The sequence below is a fragment of the Lepus europaeus genome, chromosome 5 (assembly GCF_033115175.1).
Source record: "Lepus europaeus isolate LE1 chromosome 5, mLepTim1.pri, whole genome shotgun sequence".
NCBI lineage: Eukaryota > Metazoa > Chordata > Mammalia > Lagomorpha > Leporidae > Lepus > Lepus europaeus.
In genome coordinates, this window is record NC_084831.1 from 134,675,968 (window position 1) to 134,695,530 (window position 19,563).

Sequence of the window (19,563 nt, forward strand, 5' to 3'; positions counted from 1 at the left end):
GAGAGACAGAGAGAAAGGTCGTCCTTCCATTGGTTCATCCCCCAAATGGCCACTACAGCCGGCGCGCTGTGCGGATCCAAAGCTAGGAGCCAGGTGCTTCCTCCTGGTCTCCCATGAGGGTGCAGGGGCCCAAGCACCTAGGCCATCCTCCACTGCCCTCCCAGGCCACAGCAGAGAGCTGGTCTGGAAGAGGAGCAACCGGGACTAGAAACCCGGCAGCCATATGGGATGCCGGCGCCACAGGCAGAGGATTAACCAAGTGAGTCATGGCGCCAGCCCCGCAATCTCATTTCTAATAGCTATTCTAATAGCTACAAAAAGCACACAATGATCTTTTTAAAGTCAAATCCTCTCTACTTTTCCCAAACTCTTCAATGCTTTATGATCTCATTTAGAGTGAAAGGGAGAGTCATTCTAAGAGCCCGTTAGATTTGTTCTGTAAGTCTTCCCCCCTGGCCTTCTGTCCTACCTTGTTCATTAAGTGGTTCCTGGATTAAGTGGTTCCTAGATTACTTTGAGAAAGCTCCACTCCCACTCCCAGGGCCTTTGCATTGGCTGTTCCCTCTGCCTAGGCTGCTTTTCACCCCCAAATTGGCACGGGTATCTCTTTTATTCCTTCTTTTCTTAAATCTCACATTAATCTATGTAACTGCTGTACTCTTCCTTGTTCATCATTTAACCACATGAAATGCAATGCATTCTACTCTTCGTTTACTATTTGTCCTAAACTAGAATGGAAGCTCAGTGCTCCATAATGAGATTCTGTCTCTCCCTTCTGACCTCTCATCTGTTTTGTTTTCTGTTACCTTCAGTGTCTAGAATATTGCCTAGCACATGGAAAGCACTCAAATATTTAAAGATGCATGAATGATTGAAGGATAGCTAAAAAGTTCCCTCAGTTAGGTTCTCTCCTTAGATTCCTGGGGCCTAAAATCACTTTTTTTTTTTTAAAGAGAATAATGTATTCTGTCTGAAAAAGAAAAGAGAAACCTCTGGGGAGTTATAACATTAATTGAGTGTGATCTGTATCTCAGTGAGGCTGAATTTACCAAACCTTTTGTTCTACTGAGAAAGCAGAGGAGGTCTGGGACTGAGTTCCTGGGGTTGAGAAGAGGGAAGCAAGAACACAGGAACATAATCTACTTCTGTCACATTTTTCAGTGCGGTTGGCCTTGGCTTAAGAGACAATGACATTTTATTTGCTCATTTTTAAGTTTTAGGACCCTATATTTTAAGTTTTGTTTTGAAACAATAATAAATTTGAAGGAAAGGACAAATAGATTACAGAGAATTTTTTTTGTGCTATGACTCATTCAAAAACCTGATGCTCCATTACCTCCAAATATTACAGTGTATATTTCCTACCAGTATATAAATCTCTTATGTAACAATAATACAATCTTCATACTTAGGCCTCAGTGAAGTTTTACCAACTATTGCAATAATGTCCTTAGAGCCAAGGAATGATTTTTCAGTCACAGTATTCAGATAAGCATTCAGTACTCAGAATCACATGGTGCATTTAGCTGTCATGCCTCTTAAGTAATTTTTGGTTTAGAACAAGTTTTTTGATCTCTTTGACTTCATGACCTTGACATAGATAGAGGCCAGGGGCATATTTAATATTTCTATAAAACAGAATTCATTTATAAGTATTTGTAAGGAATATAAAATAAATGATGTCATGTTATTTTCATTTTATCCAATCATGTGATACATGACATGATTTTCCCACAACCTATGATGTTCACTTTTATCACTGTTATTGTTTAATGTTTGTTAATGTTCACCTCTGTAATGTTAATACTTTTCCTTTTATAACATAATCATTTTGTGTGGAGAAATTTTCAAACTATGTATATCACATTTTTAATCAAAATGTTAGTAATTCATTTATATTTACCTGGAGTCACGGTTCCCTATTTTAGTGAATGGATTGTAATCTGTGGGTATCATTATTTCTTTTGATGTTCAGATTGCTTCTGATTGGACTAGCTGAAGTCCCTACAAAATGGCTTCTGTGTCCAACATCACTCTGACATAATAACAAATTCCAAGATCATCTTGTGCTTTCTGTGCCCAGCCCAGGAATTTGCCATTTTATTTCCCCAAGGAGCTTCATTTCTTCTCATGGGAAGTGGTATTTAGAGACCAAGCCCTGGAAGCCAAGTATATTCATTACCAAGGAATATGTGTACAGAAATATATGCATCCACATATAAATGTGAACATTCAATCTGTATATTGAAAGCTGTGGAGTCATATCACTTTCCCCATTCTAATTCAAAACCACAAAATTTGGAGACAGCACTGTGATACAGCGGGTTAAAGCCTCGGCCTGCAGTGCTGGGATCCCATATGGGTTCTGGTTCAAGTCCTGGTTGCTCTACTTTCCAATCAAGCTCCCTGCTAATGTGCCTGGGAAAGCAGCAGAGGATGGCCCAAGTCCTTGGGCCCCTGCATCCACGACAGGGACCCAGAAGAAGCTCCTGGTTCCTGGCCTTGGATTGGCTCAGCTTCGGCCATTATGGCCATTTGGGGAGTGAACCAGTGGATGGAGGACCTCCCCCCACCAACCCCCTGCTTCTCTACCTCTCTCTATAACTCTGTCTTTCAAAAAAAAAAAAAAAACCCACAAAATTCATTCTAGCTTTCTCATTTGTCTGTATACATGAGTTCTCTAAAAGAAATTGGCTCTTGTCTTTATTTATGCATTTGATCAATTCCACCATATATAGCCAAACTCTGCCATACCTTTTCCCCATGAAGATGCTCTTCTCATCTCACACAGGCTTTGATACCCTGATAGGCCACACCTCCTATGTGACTGCCTTTGTTGTGCCCATCAGGCTAACATCCCAGGTCATGTCTTCCTCCAGTTTCAATGTCCAGGGTGCCTCTAAGTGTGAGTGTTGACATCTCCCTGGCATCTCACCAATGCCAGGCTAAAACCTGGCTGTACATCCCCTTCTCTCTTTTCTCATAATCTGACAACCCAAGCCAGTCTACCCTTCCCCGAGACAACTACCCTCAACCATTTTGGGCTGTGCAACCCTACACTGTGTTGTCTGTTCAAGACTGACTTTCTTCACACTTCTTGGGTGTCACATCTCATACTTCTCATGCCAAGCTGCCCTCGTGTGTGGCTGTCTATTCTTCTACATTTCCTGGCTAATTCTTTGGATATTCATTTATACATTTTTATAGATATTTAAAACTTTACAGATTATATCATATCACAAAATGAGGACTGAAAACATATGGTGGGGCTGGCACTGTGGCATGCTAGGTAAAGCTGCACCTGAGGCACTGGCATTCCATATTAGAACCGGTTCAAGTCCCAGCAGCTCCAATTCAGATCCAGCTCCCTGATAATATGCCTAGAAAAGCAGTGGAAAGTTGCTTGGCCCCTTGCACCCATGTGGGAGACCCAGAAGAAGCTCCTGGATCCTGGCTTCAGATCGGCCCAACTTCAGCTGTTGTGGCTATTTGGGAGTCAACCAGTGGATGGAAGAGCTCTCTCTCTCTCTGTCTCTTCTTTCTCTCTCTGTAACTCTTGCCTTTCAAATAAATAAATAAATCTTAACAAAAATAAGGCAGATTCTCTGATAAACAAGCCAAGAAAGCAATCTCATTTCTAATAGCTACAAAAAGCACACAATGATGCTTTTAAAGTCTCTATGTTGCCCAAACTCTTCAATGCCTTCTGGTCTCACTTGGAGTAGAGATAAGAGTCACTCTAAGTGCCTGAGGAAATTCTGGGTATTCTGTAAAAAACAATGAAATTATATTCTGCTCCTGAAAATCCACTCATTTGTCTGGAATGTGATTCCACTCGTATTCTTCCATTCATTTACTCTACCACCAATTATTTATCAAGTATTTTCCATATTCCAGGTACCCCGCTCTGTGCAAGGAATACTGAGATGAATGAAACAGGATCTTTTTTTTTTTTTTATGACAGGCAGAGTGGACAGTGAGAGAGAGAGAGAGACAGAGAGAAAGGTCTTCCTTTTGCCATTGGTTCACCCTCCAATGGCCGCCGCGGTTGGTGCGCTGCGGCCAGCTCACCGCGCTGATCCGATGGCAGGAGCCAGGTGCTTCTCCTGGTCTCCCATGGGGTGCAGGGCCCAAGCACTTGGGCCATCCTCCACTGCACTCCCTGGCCATAGCAGAGAGCTGGCCTGGAAGAGGGGCAACCGGGACAGGATCGGTGCCCCGACCGGGACTAGAACCTGGTGTGCCGGCGCCGCAAGGCGGAGGATTAGCCTAGTGAGCCACGGCTCCGGCCGAAACAGGATCTTAAAGGCAGATTTTGAAGGGCTAGGTAGTACACGAATAAGCGTCTTAGGTGATGTGAGAATATTATATGTAGAGTCAGTGAGGGCACAAAAGAATCAGCAGCCAATTCTGTCTGAGGGAGGCGGGGCCAAGAAATAATTTCCAAGTGCTTGGACAAAATCTCTATCGTTGAGGACATCTCTCTTCCATAAAAAGACACAGAAATGGAGGTGCAGAGAGAGAATGAAGAAAAACACTGGTTTAATAAGAAGAAACAATTTGATACTAGGGAGGGGAAAGTGTAATTGTAGAGGGCAGTGCAGAGGCAAAAAAATGCAGGAACAAATGAGGCCAGAAGTAGTAAGGGGCTGTATCATGGAGGACTTTGGACACCTTCTAATGGCAGGAGAAGGTCGGTTGTAAGAAGCAGGGAGCTGCTCCGGAGCTTGCAGCTGAGGAGTACAGACTCTACACTTTAGACAGTGTGGTCTCAGGAATGCAGAAGATGCAATACGAGGGGTAAGACACTGCAAACGTGAGAAAATTTCAGAGGTAAGAGAAATGGTGAGGATAAACGATACACTAAGCAGCACTGGGGATGCAGATAGAGATGTTGCAGGCTAGGTTGGGCCTAATTTCTATTCCAAACTCTTGCCTTTTACTTTGAGAATCATTCTAAATACAAGTTCAAATATGACATGCAATGTGATAATGTTTATTTACAAAATGAGGAAAACAGTACACACACATACACACACACATAATGGGCTTTATTTAGGGACATTAGGCCAGGAAAGCTAACGAGAGTGATTTTCTTTTCTTTAATTAATTAATTTATTTATTTTAAATTTTTGACAGGCAGAGTGGACAGTGAGAGAGAGAGAGAGACAGAGAGAAAGGTCTTCCTTTGCCGTTGGTTCACCCTCCAATGGCCGCTGTGGCCGACGTGCTGTGGCCAGTGCACCGCACTGATCTGAAGGCAGGAGCCAGGTGCTTCTCCTGGTCTCCCATGGGGTGCAGGGCCCAAGCACTTGGGCCATCCTCCACTGCACTCCCTGGCCATAGCAGAGAGCTGGCCTGGAAGAGGGGCAACCGGGGCAGAATCCGGCGCCCTGACCGGGACTAGAACTCGCTGTGCCGGCGCCGCTAGGAGGAGGATTAGCCTGTTGAGCCACGGCGCCGGCTCGAGAGTGATTTTCATACCAGGTTTTCTTTGGGTGCACGTGGAGACAGAGAGCACTTTCACTTTACCCAGCTCTTTTTGAGCTTAGAAATAGAAGTGCATGTGTGGTACAGCCCCAGGTCCCAGGTAAGGGGAAGTACTTCCTGGGAAAGGGGTCATCTAATTGACAAGTGGGTGGATAAGATACATGGAGTAGGGGAGGTATGGCTCCCACCTCATAAACTTAATTTAGCTACCTGACTTTTACCATATTAGGGATAGACACTCAGATGTAAAGGAGCACATGTTATAGGACTTGAGACATTAATAGTTGAGCTGGGATATGGAGAGAAGAGAGTTTCAAATGTGTTCACGGTTTCCAGATAGAATGACATTCTTAAGGGCAGGAAAACATGAGAGGGCTGGGAAATACTGAGTTCTGGGGGGCACATGAAACACACAAGAGAAATCTAGGCTGGAGGCATGGATTTTAATCATCGGCATACTAATTGGTAGGCAATATGCTAGTATATTAATATTAATAGTTTCACCCAGGGAGAGCCTACAGAATTTGAAGAGACATAAGGAATGACACCTTCAGAACACCTTAACTTATAGGACACATAAAGAAAGGGACTCTTGCCAAGGAGAATCAAGATAGATTATTAATAAATAAGAGTTAGGAGGAGAAGAAAGAAAGAATGATTAACATGGAAATTAATGGAAGGACTTCTGGCTTCCTGTCATGGAGGATTTTCTTGCATTGGGGCAATACACTGAAAACAATTAAAAGCTCGACGTCTTAAAACTCTGAAATATACTTAAGCGCACGTGTGTGTGTGTATGTATATGTGTATAAAAATTAGAGAGAAGCAAAAGCAGATGAAACATGGAATGAGCAATAGAATCTAGGTAACTAGAGAAAGAAGTTAGGAAGTGTTAGCAAACACTAGAAAAGGGAAGGGTGACATCTTGAAGGTCTCAGTCAAATCAAAGGTGCCTGTGAAAAGGATCAAGAGTCCCAGAGAACCAGAAAACCATGACAGACACTACCATACTAGAGATTAAGTTTGCAAAAGTGGCTCTCTTCTGGACGTCAGCTGTGGAAGAAAACTGCAAAGTAGAATGATTAAAGATGAATGACAGAAAGAGTCTTTCTTCTGCCCAGGATGATGGTAGCAATTTGGATGAAGAGAAAGAGCATGATCAGGGTTCCAGCGTCTCAGTAGATAAAGGAATGGCCAGATGTCAATCAGATGACAGAGCTAATAGACATCAGCTCCTGAGATTTTCCCTTCCAAGTTATCACAACTTTCTACACAGTGATGAAGACAATTGCATTTTCAAAATATTTTGAAAACTTCCAGAGGAAAATCTGAAATAAGCTTTCTGTCTAAATGGATTTATTTTTCCAAAAGTAGTGGTGTACTGAGTGAATACAACACTAATTGTAAAGAAATGTGTGATTTTTTCCCACTCAATCCAGTGGACGTAATTGCATCAAATATGTATAGAACATGCTATATAAATGTACTCTTATCAGTCCATACATTATATATATATATATATATATATATATATATATAATTTTTGACAGGCAGAGTGGACAGTGAGAGAGAGACAGAGAGAAAGGTCTTCCTTTTGCCATTGGTTTACCCTCCAATGGCCGCCGCGGTAGGCGCGCTGTGGCCGGCGCACCGCGCTGATCCGATGGCAGGAGCCAGGTGCTTCTCCTGGTCTCCCATGGGGTGCAGGGCCCAAGCACTTGGGCCATCCTCCACTGTACTCCCTGGCCACAGCAGAGAGCTGGCCTGGAAGAGGGGCAACCGGGACAGGATCAGTGCCCCGACCGGGACTAGAACCCGGTGTGCCAGCGCCGCAAGGCGGAGAATTAGCCTAGTGAGCCGTGGCGCCGGCGTCATACATTATATTTTATTAAAACCTAAGCTTTTTCATTCTTTTCAGACAGTAAAATAAAAGTTGAAACTCTAATATTCCCCCCCGACCCTGATGATGGATCTCTTTCAGCACCACTTCTAGAAAGAATGGAAGACATTTTGATCACACACAGTGAGTGTTTTCTTCCAACTAGGAGACCATAAAAAGGAAGGATCTGCCAGTAGTGCAGACATCAAAGATGAAATGGTGTTCTTCTGCTACGAATGTCTCTCCTTACGCTTGTCACCCAGCCCAGGCTAAGCTAACTGTTGTTAGCTGTTGTTGGGCTCTCAAATTGCAGATATCAAACAACGCAATTGCCACAGTACACAGAAAATGGCCACTGATAGCTGTCCTTGTATAGACTTTAAGCTCTTCAAGGCTGCTTTATACCCACAAATAATTCCACATTAAATAGTAAATAAATAATAAAATAAAATAAAGGGGGCCGTTGCTGTGACGCAACGGCTTAACGCCCTGGCCTGAAGCACCAGCATCCCATATGGGTGCTGGTTCTAGTCCTGGCTGCTCCTCTTCCGACCCAGCTCTCTGCTATGGCCTGGGATAGCAGTAGAGGATGGCAAGTTGTTGGGCCTCTGCACCCACGTGGGAGACCCGGAGGAAGCTCCTGGCTCCTGGCTTCAGATCGGCGCAGCTCCGGTCATTGTGGCCATCTGGGGAGTGAACCAGTGGATGGAAGACCTCTCTCTCTCGCTTTCACTCTCTCTGTAACTCTTTCAAATAAATATAATTTTATTCCTTTTTGCTAACTTGCATCTTTTAAGTTACTCATTTGTTGAGTCAGGTGATCATTCACAATTTTAATTATCATAAGAAATTAAACAAAATACTCTCTTGTCCATCTTACAGAAGTGAGAGCATAAAAATGTCAAAAATGAAAAAAAAAAAAACCCAAGTTCTACTTACTTAGGTAGCCACCAAAATCACTCTAAATTCTTTTGATTAGTATTCAGTAAATACACAGCCTCACCAGGGCTTTCGCCCAGCACCCTCTACAACTGCATCCTATTGGAATCAGCACTCTTCCGTAACCACATCTATTTTTCTTTCCCCCTGAAAAGATATAAATTAGGTCCTGGTGACTTTCTCTACTGATGTTATCACCTCTGCTCATTTCTATTTCTAGGGCCTCTGTATTTTTTTTTTTAAAGATTTTATTTATTTATTTGAGAGGTAGAGTTATAGACAGTGAGAGGGAGAGTAGAGGGAAAGATCTTCAATCCGTTGGTTCACTGCCAATGGCTGGAGATGCGCCGATCCGAAGCCAGGAGCCAGGTACTTCTTCAGGGTCTCCCATGCAGGTGCAGGGGCCCAACAACTTGGGCCATCCTCCACTGCCTTCCCAGGCCACAGCAGAGAGCTGGATTGGAAGAGGAGCAGCCAGGACTAGAACCGGCGCCCATAAGGATGTTGGCATCGCAGGTGGAGGATTAACCTACTGCGCTATGGCACCGGCCCCGAGCCTCTGGTTTTAATGTCTTTCAATTTAGTTTGCTCTAGTTACATCAAAGGAATAATTCAGCATAATCAAAATTAAGCTACATCTTAGGAATTCCTATTTCATACATATGGGATTCAAATTATATGGCATCCACCTTTATTCTGGCTTTTCTGAATATCTTCCATATCACATTCTTTTCTACTAGCCTTCTCAAACTTATTTCCTCTATCTAAACAAACATGTTTCTTCAGGCTTTCACATATAAATTTCTCACTGAAGCCAGGGAAATATTCTTGCTGTGGCATGCTATGATAGTAAATTTGAAAATTATTTCATTATTATCTTTGCACACACATTAGGACATTCTTTTGGTGGTTCTGCTGTAGGCAGGCATACAGGATAAAATTGATTAGCTTGTGAGCTGGAAGGCTACACCCTCACCACACCCCATGTGACCTCATGTCCCGTGTGTCCACCTGCCAATCTAATTGGCCATTCCCCTTTGGAAGTGGATTAAAGGCCTGGAACACAGTGGGCACGGCCCTTTTTCCCTGGACCCGCTTGCTGCCCTACACCTTTGGGCGTGTGGGCCAGCTGCCCCATGCTTCCTTGCCTGCGTGCTCCGCCACAGGTCTGGCTCCTGGTGCTTGGTATGAACCCAGATTACCCTTCTCCCTTGGATTAGACTAACGCCCTTACTCTCCTACGCATTTCTCTCACTGAATAAAAAGCTGAAAACTTATCATGCTGCCTCGTTCATTTATGCCAATATTCAGAATCCTTCTCTGAATATTAGGCAATAACCCACAAGGCTTATTAATATTCCAAATTTATTAATAAGCATCCAGTAACATGAATGGTACCCCATACTCCGATATTATTTGGCACCCCAGGTGGGACTTCTAAGGGGTATGTCTCCAATAACAGTCTGATTTGTCTTTCAAATCTCTGTTTACATCTCTCTTCCTCTAACAAAGCTTCCTTAATTAACTCCAGGTCTTATCAAACTTGGTAAGTCCTTAAATAATTTATATCCTAAGATTTGTAAAATTACTTAACAATTTATGAAGAAACAATAACAAAAATGACATGGTAAATACTTCTGTCCATTTCCATATTGTCAGAAGGCTAATAAAAATTATTTTTCTTGGAATATTACATGAAAGTAAATTATTTGCATAATAAAATCATTTTTATATTATTTCTTTTAAAGAACAAACTAAAAATACCAACCCTGTTAATATATTTAGTTAATGGATAACAGAAGCTACATTCATATTTTAAACAATAACTTACAGGATCAGCAGGTCCACAGAATTCTCGAAATGTCTTTGTAACATTATTCTGTTGAATCTCCAGTGCTACACAAGGACCAGAATACATTTCTGTCACCATCTCCTATGATACATAATATAAAAGAACACAAAAGAATAAATATAATTTAATGATGTTTTACATTTCTTCTTATAACTGCCACTATTTCACTAATCTCAACATGTTAAAGTTCTCTTTGCTCCCTTTCCCACCTGTAATCCACATTTTAAGTAGGTCCCAAATTTTGTCTATTTTTCCTACAAAAATATATTTTAGATTTGTTCCCTTGTCACCATTTCTCCTACTACCATCATTTTTTTTTGTGTTTTACTACCTGACACTTTCATTATTTGAAATTATCTTCTAGTTTATCTTCACTTTAGAGATCTCTCCCCTAATGAGTACAATGATGTCAAACTAACATGCCTACAAATTGTTTCTCCTGAAGAATCATTTTAAAAACCATGCATTCTAACAACAAAAATTAACAGGGACCAAATTTATTCACCAACAATAAACACCTAGGCAATTCGACAAAAATAAATGAAACAGCTTTTGGACACTGGATGTCACACGGCACAGGACTGTAACTGTTGAGATAATTGTTCCACCTTAATGTCTTCAGGCAGGTTCCTGACTGTATGACAGGCAGACAAAACACAATACAGTCCAACATTCTTACTGAGTTGAAGAGACAAAGACTGGAGTTCAGGGAGGTCAGTGCAACTAAAGATTTTCAGAGCAAAATACTGGAAAGGGAAAGGGAGCTACACAGGCAGTGAACTACTGGATCTCCAGAGAAGTTCACATGAATCCTAGGCTCAGAGTTTGTGGTAGGAGTAGAGGAAACTACTAAAGGCAGGGGAAAGAATGACTAGAAAGAAGTAGACCAAACAACTCAAAGAGGTGGCATGCAGCTGAAAACAGTTTGTGCGTCTACCGACCAGCATGGAAAGCCCTCATAAGACACCAGGAGCACAGGCGGGTCCTCAGAAGGATATGACAACACAGTCGCTGACCAAAACTAGCCCTGGATTACGAGGTGCTCTGTGCCAGGCCTATACAGCTTCGAAGCAAGCCTCAACAGTGTCAAACTGATGCCAAGCAACCTAAGTTCCAGAATATGACACTATCCACCATGCAATACTAAATTTCACAATAGCCAATGTCCAATAAAAGAATACGAGATATGCAAAGAAAAGTAGGAAAATACGAATAATGATCAGAAGAAAACTCAATAAATAGACCCAACAAGAGAAATTATGTAATTAACATAGAATGTGTTAAAACAGCTATTAAAATAAGCTCCATGTGCTCAAGATATAGAAGAAAATACTGGTACTGGTACTGCGGTACTGGTACTGCTGGTACTGTGGTGTAGTGGGTAAAGTCTCTGCCTGCAGAAGCTGCCACCATCCAATATGGTTGCTGATTCAAGTCCCAGTTGCTCCACTTCTGATCCAGCTCCCTGCTAATGTGTCTGGAAAAGCAGCAGAAGATGGCCCAAGTTGTTGGCCACTGCACCCACATGGGAGACCTGGAAGAAGCTCCTGGCTCCTGGTTTTGGATTGGCCCAGCTCTGGCCATTGCAGCCATTTGGGAAGTAAACCAACAGATGGGAGGTCTCTCTCTCTCTCTCTCTCTCTCTCTCTCAATCTGTGTGTGTGTGTGTGCCTCTGCCTCTCTGTAACTCTGACTTTCAAATGAATAAATAAATCTTTTTTTTTTAAAGAAGGAAATACATACATAGTAAGGAGAAAAATCAAAGATATTGAAAAGACCCAAAAAGATAAAATACAAAACTTCTGAATTAAAAAGTATACTGGATGGGGTGTTCATAAGACACTGCAGGAAAGTAAATAAATTTGAAGATGTTCAATAAAAAGTATTCAATAGTAAGCATTGAGATACAGAAGAGTAAATAAAATCAAAACAAAAATTGACCTGTGGGACAAAAATCAAACTATGTAATATATATATAGGTGGAGTACTAGACAAAAAGCTGATGAACAGAAAAATATTTTAAGAAATAATTGGAAAAAACTTGCCAAATTTGTTGAAATCCATAATCATAATTCAAACAGAACCCAAGGGGAATAAATATAAATAAAAGTACAATGGGCATAACAAAAATCAAATTAGTTAAAAACTTTAAAAACAGAAGGGAAAAAAGAGACATACTACACAGCAGCAGGACAAAGATAAGGATGACAACAATACCATCAATAAAAATCGATCAGTTTAGAATTTGAAACTCAGGCATGAAAATATTTTTCAGTTGAGGGAAGAGTAAAGACTCTTCAGACAAACAACAGCTGAGATTTACCATCAGCAGCAGCCTTAACTATTTTTTAAATGTTACATTCTTCAAATAAAAGAGCAAAAACACCAGGTAAAAATAGGGACCTATATTAAATAACAGTAAACATGTGGGTAACTATAAAATACAATTACACATATACAACTAAAATATATGAAAACAACAGCACATAGAATCAGAAGGTGGAGATGTAAGTACAATATTTTAAGTTTCATAAATATCAAGTAGTATAATGAAAACATGAATAAAGAAAAGTGCCTATCAGTCAGTGTGTCTTGAATACTCAATAAATCTTTTTTTCTTCCTCTGGAAAGAATACTTGAGAAAATATTTCACTATGAGAAGCAAAAACAAATACAAAGAGTGAAGTAGAAGGCCAGAATATACAAAGATCAACCAAGGAACCAAGGTATCAACAGTTGAGTGAGACTACAGGAAAATAAAGAGATGAGGCCCAATCGCGTAGGGCCATATCGGTCATTTTGATCACTTTGGGGACTTATGATATACAACACCAAAATAAAATAATTTATTACAGAATATACTCAAATAGTAATCCAAACTCAGCTGCTTTCCTAATAGAAATGACAGAAGTTAAAATAGAAGAGGAAGGACTTCATTAATTAATATGGTACACATAATCCTGCCATTATAATCCCCAAACTCATCCCATGAAGTCACTTCACTATTTCACAAATGTCACGTGTAGTATTTTTAAAATAGAAAATTGTGAGTTTGATTTTCTGCCTGATGATATTAAAGTACTATAAATATTTGCATATGTGTGTGTGTGTGTGTGTAAAGTTTTCCATAGGAGTAGAAGGCATGTGAACACATTTTCCAGAGAGGAGTCAATTTGTCTGCCTCTTTTCCTGCCTCCCTCTGTCTCTCTCCCTCCTGCCTTCCTTCTTTCACTCTTTCCTTGTATTTCTCTTTGCCTCTTATTATTCACTCTATGTTGATAAAAGATACTGTTAAAAATATAGACACATAACTGCTCAAAATACACAAAACTGAAAGAAAACTGAAAACTTCATCAAAAATACAATGTGTTCTTTAAAAACCTGAGAATTTTTAAGTAGCTTTTAATAAAGTAACAAATTTTATAAAAGAACCTCTCTGTTTCTTTAACAGTCCTTTGACTACCGTCTGTGGGTAGTTATTTGTGGAATAGCTTGATTTAATGTCTATCCTCCATGGAAAATAAACTATGAATGCAGGTGGTGCACTTTTTTTTTTTTTGTTCATCCTGCATTGTTTGGTATGTAGTAGATACTTAATGTATGTGTGATGAATTAATGAATCATAACACCATGAGGTAGAAATGACCACTTTTATGACTATAAATGTAGAAATAAGAAATACAAGTATAAATGATCAACACAGAATCCATTAGCACAGAATAATGTCACAAAATGTTAATAAATTAACAATAATAGCCTCCGATATTTACTGAATACTCTCAACAATACATGAGAATACTTTCCATGACTCATTTCACCTAATTCCCACAACAAACTCACAACATAAGTAATAGCATTGCTCCCATGTCATAGATGAGTTAATCAAGGCTTAACAACCATACAAGGATTCAGTGTTTGAATGAAGCATCCGACCTCATGGTGAATTGAGTTTAGCAAGTTGCAATGAATTTTGCAAGATATGGAAAATCTATAGTTTGAAGTAAGCAACATGTGAAAACCTTTAGGCTTTCAAACAACATCTGGTACAACAATGTCAGTGATTCTGTAATTGTTTCTATAGACTCTACACTTATGAATACACAGAATATACATTCATACTATATGTTCTACATTTAAGAGGATTATTTCATAACTCTATGCCAACATAATTTAAATTCAGAATGAAATAGAACCAGCAATATGACTTTTCCTTTAAAAACATGAGAGATTACATACCACTCATGAGAGCATCATTTACTTCAACAAAATATTAGTGTGATAAAAACATTCCTAGTTATGTTTGGGGAAATCTTTTAAGCAGCCATCTTTTTATTAGCTAAAATGTTATATAAACATAGCAATGGCATAAAAATACTTAGATATTGATATGCTATGGTTCATATATTCCATGCATTCTTTTATTAACCATAACAAATACTGATTTGATATATTTTAAGCTTGATCAGCTTTTTTAAGCTGAATAAATAATCACAAAGATTATTCACAAAATAATTATTTATCTGATGTAGTTTTTTCTTCCCAAACACCCATTCTTCTTCTGGGTAGACCTTTTTATAAGAACTGCAAAATTTAAATAGTTAAGTATACTGAGTATACTGAATATCCTACTGAACCAGTATGCAGAGGAAAATTTATCAACACCATTTCTGTGCTATCCCAATACTACACATTGCTACTGTCACCAAAAGTACTGATTTTAGAGGGAAAGTGATATACTCACTCAGCTATGCTATTATTTCACCACTAGAATCCAAAGATCAGAAAGTTCTAAGAGTAAGCATATATTAGATAAGCAGAAAATGCATATATGGTATTTTAGCAGACTTACATGTCAGAGATGGATTGCCTTTTAAAAGCTGCTTTTCAAAGGGAAATATGGTATACTTCAAGCATAGAGCTAAAACATGAGCACTATCAACTACTATTTCAAAGAAATTTAAATCATTTATCTGAGAGGCAAAGAGAAACACAGAGAGAAGTCCCTAGCTGCTCTTTCTCTCCTAAAATGCCCCCATGGCAGGGGATGGGCCAAGGCTGAAGCCAGTGGCCTAGCACTCAATCCAGGTCTCTCCCATGAAATCCAATTACTCGAGCCATTAGCACTGCTTCAGAGAGTCTGCACAGGCTGGAAGCTGGCGGGCAAGAGTCAGAGCCAGGAATCAAACCCAGGTACTCTGATAGGGAATACAGGCATCTTAACTTCTACACTAAATACTCCTCAACCAACCCCTCCTTGTTTTTTTTTTTTGTTTGTTTGTTTTTTTGTTTTGTTTTTTTTTTTACCAAATTCACTACTTGATTTTATTATATATGAATATTTGTATAACTGAAGATCAAGGGTGCTATGGCTTGTGTCTCCATGAATTTTTCTTATATACAATAACATTATATAATGTGAAGTAAAAAAGATCATTGTACTTAACCATATTTTTCAAGAAACACATTGAAGCAATAAATTAAGGAAAATAAATAAAAGCAACAAAAATGGAAAACAATTATCATTGATTGAAGAAATGACATAAAAATAAGCGCACACCGTAAAATCTCTTCCATTTCAGAAAAGATGGATAATACTAAAATGAAGAAGCTGATAACTGAAAGCATTGATAAGCTACCACAAAGGGAAAAGCACTCTGGTCTTTCTTAAAAGAGAGTGGAGAGTGGAATAGTATCAATATGCAAGACTCAAAAGAAAATATTTTATAATCAGCTATTGCTATGTCTGAATAAAAAGACAAAGGCCCAGGTCAGGTTAAAAGGAAATGGTACAGAAAAGCAAGGAGTGGAGACACCTAGTCTCATTGTCATGAATAGCAAACTTTACTCAAAAAGAAAGGCCAAAACTCCCTGGAAAACAACATGGGTGCTACGCAGTGTGCTGCCAAGAACATATCCGAGAAAATTTGATAGAGGAGGGAAAGGAAACTAACTTCTAATAAATATCTGCTATGTGCTAAGGAACAAAACTGGCTTGCTTACTACAGTCATTTGTTTTCATGAATGAATTTCATCACCCTTTGAACAATTTCCTTTCAGTCACTGTTTCTTCAAACTCAGTCACAGTTTCAGTTGGTTCAGACGCATTTATGTTACTAATGCGAGTATTAAGTTTTGTTGATGAGTTAAACTATAATGTGAAGAATTATTTGTATTTCTTTTTAAAGATTTATTTATTTATTTGAAGGGCAGATTTAGTGAGAGAGGTGGCCAGGGGAGCACTTCTGCCTGCTGGTTCACTACCCAAATAGCCACAATAGCCAGGGCTCAACCAGGCTGAAGCCAGGAGCCTGGAACTCCATCTGAGCCTCCCACGTGGGTGGTAGGAGCCCAAGCACTCAGGTCATCTTCTACTGCTCTCCCAGGTATATTAGCAGAGAGCTGGATTGGAAGTGGAGCAGCCAGGATGCAAACAGGGGCTCATATGAGACGCCAGCATCACAGACAGTGGCTTAACACACTGTGCCCCAAGGCTGGCCTTAAAAGCATTTTCTTTAAAACTGTTATTTATTTGAAAGGCAGAGTTACAGGTTACAGAGAGGTGGGGGGAGAAATAGAGGTATCTTGCATCTGCCGGTTCACTCCCCAAATAATGGCAAATGGTTAGGGCTAGGCCAGGAAGCCAGGAAGCCAGGAAGCTGGGATTCAGGAGCTTCTCCTGGGTCTTCCATGTAGGTATAGATGCAGGGGCCCAAGCATTTGGGCCATCCTTCACTGTTTTCCCAGGCACATTAGCATGGAGCTGGATTGTAAGTGGAGCATCCATGACTAGAACTAGCATTATTGCAGGTGGTGGCTTTACCCTCTACAGCACAACACTGGCCCCAACAATTTGCTTTTTACTTGCTAAAGCATTTTGGACAGTTTTCCACTTTGAGAATATTAAACACTTCATAGAAGACAAGGTTTGTTTTGTTGTTGATGATGTTTTTAAAAATTTTCTTGTATATTTTTTGTTTCATAAAGGAAATGATGTCATATCTTCCACAAGCAGTCAGGTATAAGAATGTACCTGCCACTGGATTTAATCACCTGGCCAACTGCAGAAGGAATATTTTAAGGAATACTTTCAGATTATAAATTATATTGAGATTATCCAGATTTGAGATACAATAACCACCCCCCCCAACACTCCCCAAATCCATTTCCAAGACTTCCAGTGGATGCCTGATCCTGAGGCTAGTACTGATCCCTATATATACTATGATTTTGCCTATGTGAATCTATGATAAAACTTAATTTATAAATTAGGAATATCAAGAGATTTAAAACAACTACAAATAAAATAGAATAATTAAGAATATATTCTTATATAATTTAAAAAATTCTGTGAATGTAGTCTCTCTCTTTTTCATCAAGAAAAATATTAATATTTTCAGACCACAGTTGATGTTGGGTGACTGAAATTGTAGAAAATGAAACTGCAGATAAAGGAGGGCCACTGTACACATAATGTTTTTAGTACCAAAGCTTTATATTTACCTCGATACTTACATTATACTCAGACACTACTCCTTTATAAACTTCATAGAATTCTTCAACATTAACCCGGTCCATATTGAACTATATTTAAAAAACAAAAGAAAACCATAAGCCAGTGAAGAAAGAAAAATAAATGAGTGACATTTAGCACTCCACATCTATGGCCTGAAATATATATATATGTATGTATATATATCATATTTGATATTATAAAATGTTATTTTTCATCTATTTGAAAAGCAGAGTGAGATCTTCCATTGTCTGGTTCACTTTTCCAAATGCCTACAATAGCCAGGGCTGGGCCAGGCCAAAACCAGGAGGCAGGAACGCCATCCAGGTCTTCCATGTGGGTGGCAGGGGTTCAAGCACTGAAGCCATTATCTGCTGCCTCCCATGATGCATTAACAGGAAGCAGAATCTCAAGTTGAGTAGCCAGGACTCCAACTTGAATAGATGTAGGTGCCTTAAGCAACAGCTAACCTACCATTGCCACAATATCCACCCCAATATGTTCTTCACTTTTAAATGCAAGCCTTGCATAAATTACTCTTTGCAGAAAAAGTGTTACTAAAGATCGGATCATCAATAATAACAATGATAACATTTACTGAGTACTTAATGTGTCAAACATTGTTTTAGGTTCTATATATGCATCACCACATTTACTCCTCACAACAATCCTATGGCATAGGTAGTTATAAACAACCCCAGTTTTAAGAGGCTACTAGACTCGAGGCTGGCGCCGTGGCTCACTTGGTTAATCCTCCGCCAGCGGTGCCGGCATCCCATGTGGGTGGCGGGTTCTAGTCCCGGTTGCTCCTCTTCCAGTCCAGCTCTCTGCTGTGGCTTGGGAAGGCAGTGGAGGATGGCCCAAGTGCTCGGGCTCCTGCACCCACATGGGAGACCAGGAGGAAGCACCTGGCTCCTGGCTTCGGATCGGCACTGCGCACCAGCCGTGGTGGCCATTTGTGGGGTGAACCAACAGAAGGAAGACCTTTCTCTCTGTCTCTCTCTCTCACTAACTCTGCCTGTCAAAAAAACAAAAAAGATTCATATGCACTGTAATGTTTGGTGGTACAAGAAATAAATACAACTAAAGATAAATGGCTCAGATTTTATAGAGTGAGTAAAAATAATACCACCACTCCCCTCCCCACCCCCTCACCCCCAAGCATTTAGAAAAAAATTCCTAGATTTGTTTTTAATGAAACACTTGAACAAGTCATCTGGACTTCTGACTACTACTCTTCAAAAAGAATTGTAAGAGTAAGCTTATTTATTCTTATCAATGCTATATTTGAATCTAGTTAGAAATTTTAAAAAGCTACATTAAGTTGTAGGGTCTCAAAAACTAAAATATTTATTTTTGTAAAATAGTCTCAGAATTTTCAATTTTATTTTCTCCCTATTTTTCTTCTTTATTGTCACCAAGATTGAAGAACAAGGAGAATTTCAGCCTACAAAGACAATAATTCAAGTTGGGAGAATTTGTCTTCATAGGCAACACTATTGCTCAAATTACAAGCAGGAAATCCTGTTTGATTTCAATGTTTTATTCTACTTTCATACTATTTTTATTACTCATGCAACAAACTGATAATAAAAAGATATAACTTATTAAATACTTAGGAATTTGAGCTAGAAAATTTCGTAAGAAATTATATGTGGTTACTTAATTTAGTCTGCAAAATAACCTAATTAGGAATAATAGTATTCTCATTATCTCAATGAGAAAACTGAAAATAAGGATGTTTGACATTTGGCCAAAGTCACATGCCTAGAAAGTAGTAAGCCCCAGATTCAGAACTAGGTTTTTCTGACTCCAAAATAAATGATTGTGTATCCCATAAGCTCTTCATTACCCCTAAAGGGTCAGAACTACCAACAACTAGTTAAGTAAAAT

At 39.5% G+C, this 19,563-nt stretch overlaps 1 protein-coding gene across 3 annotated transcripts in view; it reads right to left on the reverse strand.

Annotated features, from left to right (window-relative positions):
* The window catches only part of NME7 (NME/NM23 family member 7), a 244,804-nt gene that overhangs the window by 100,335 nt on the left and 124,906 nt on the right, over positions 1-19,563 (reverse strand). For all 3 annotated transcript variants that reach the window (XM_062192716.1, XM_062192718.1, XM_062192717.1), the window contains 2 exons: positions 17,673-17,741; positions 10,140-10,241 (listed from right to left, as the gene is read on the reverse strand). In XM_062192716.1, coding sequence (XP_062048700.1) covers positions 10,140-10,241; positions 17,673-17,741 — 171 coding nt within the window. The remainder of the gene's footprint in view (positions 1-10,139; positions 10,242-17,672; positions 17,742-19,563) is intronic.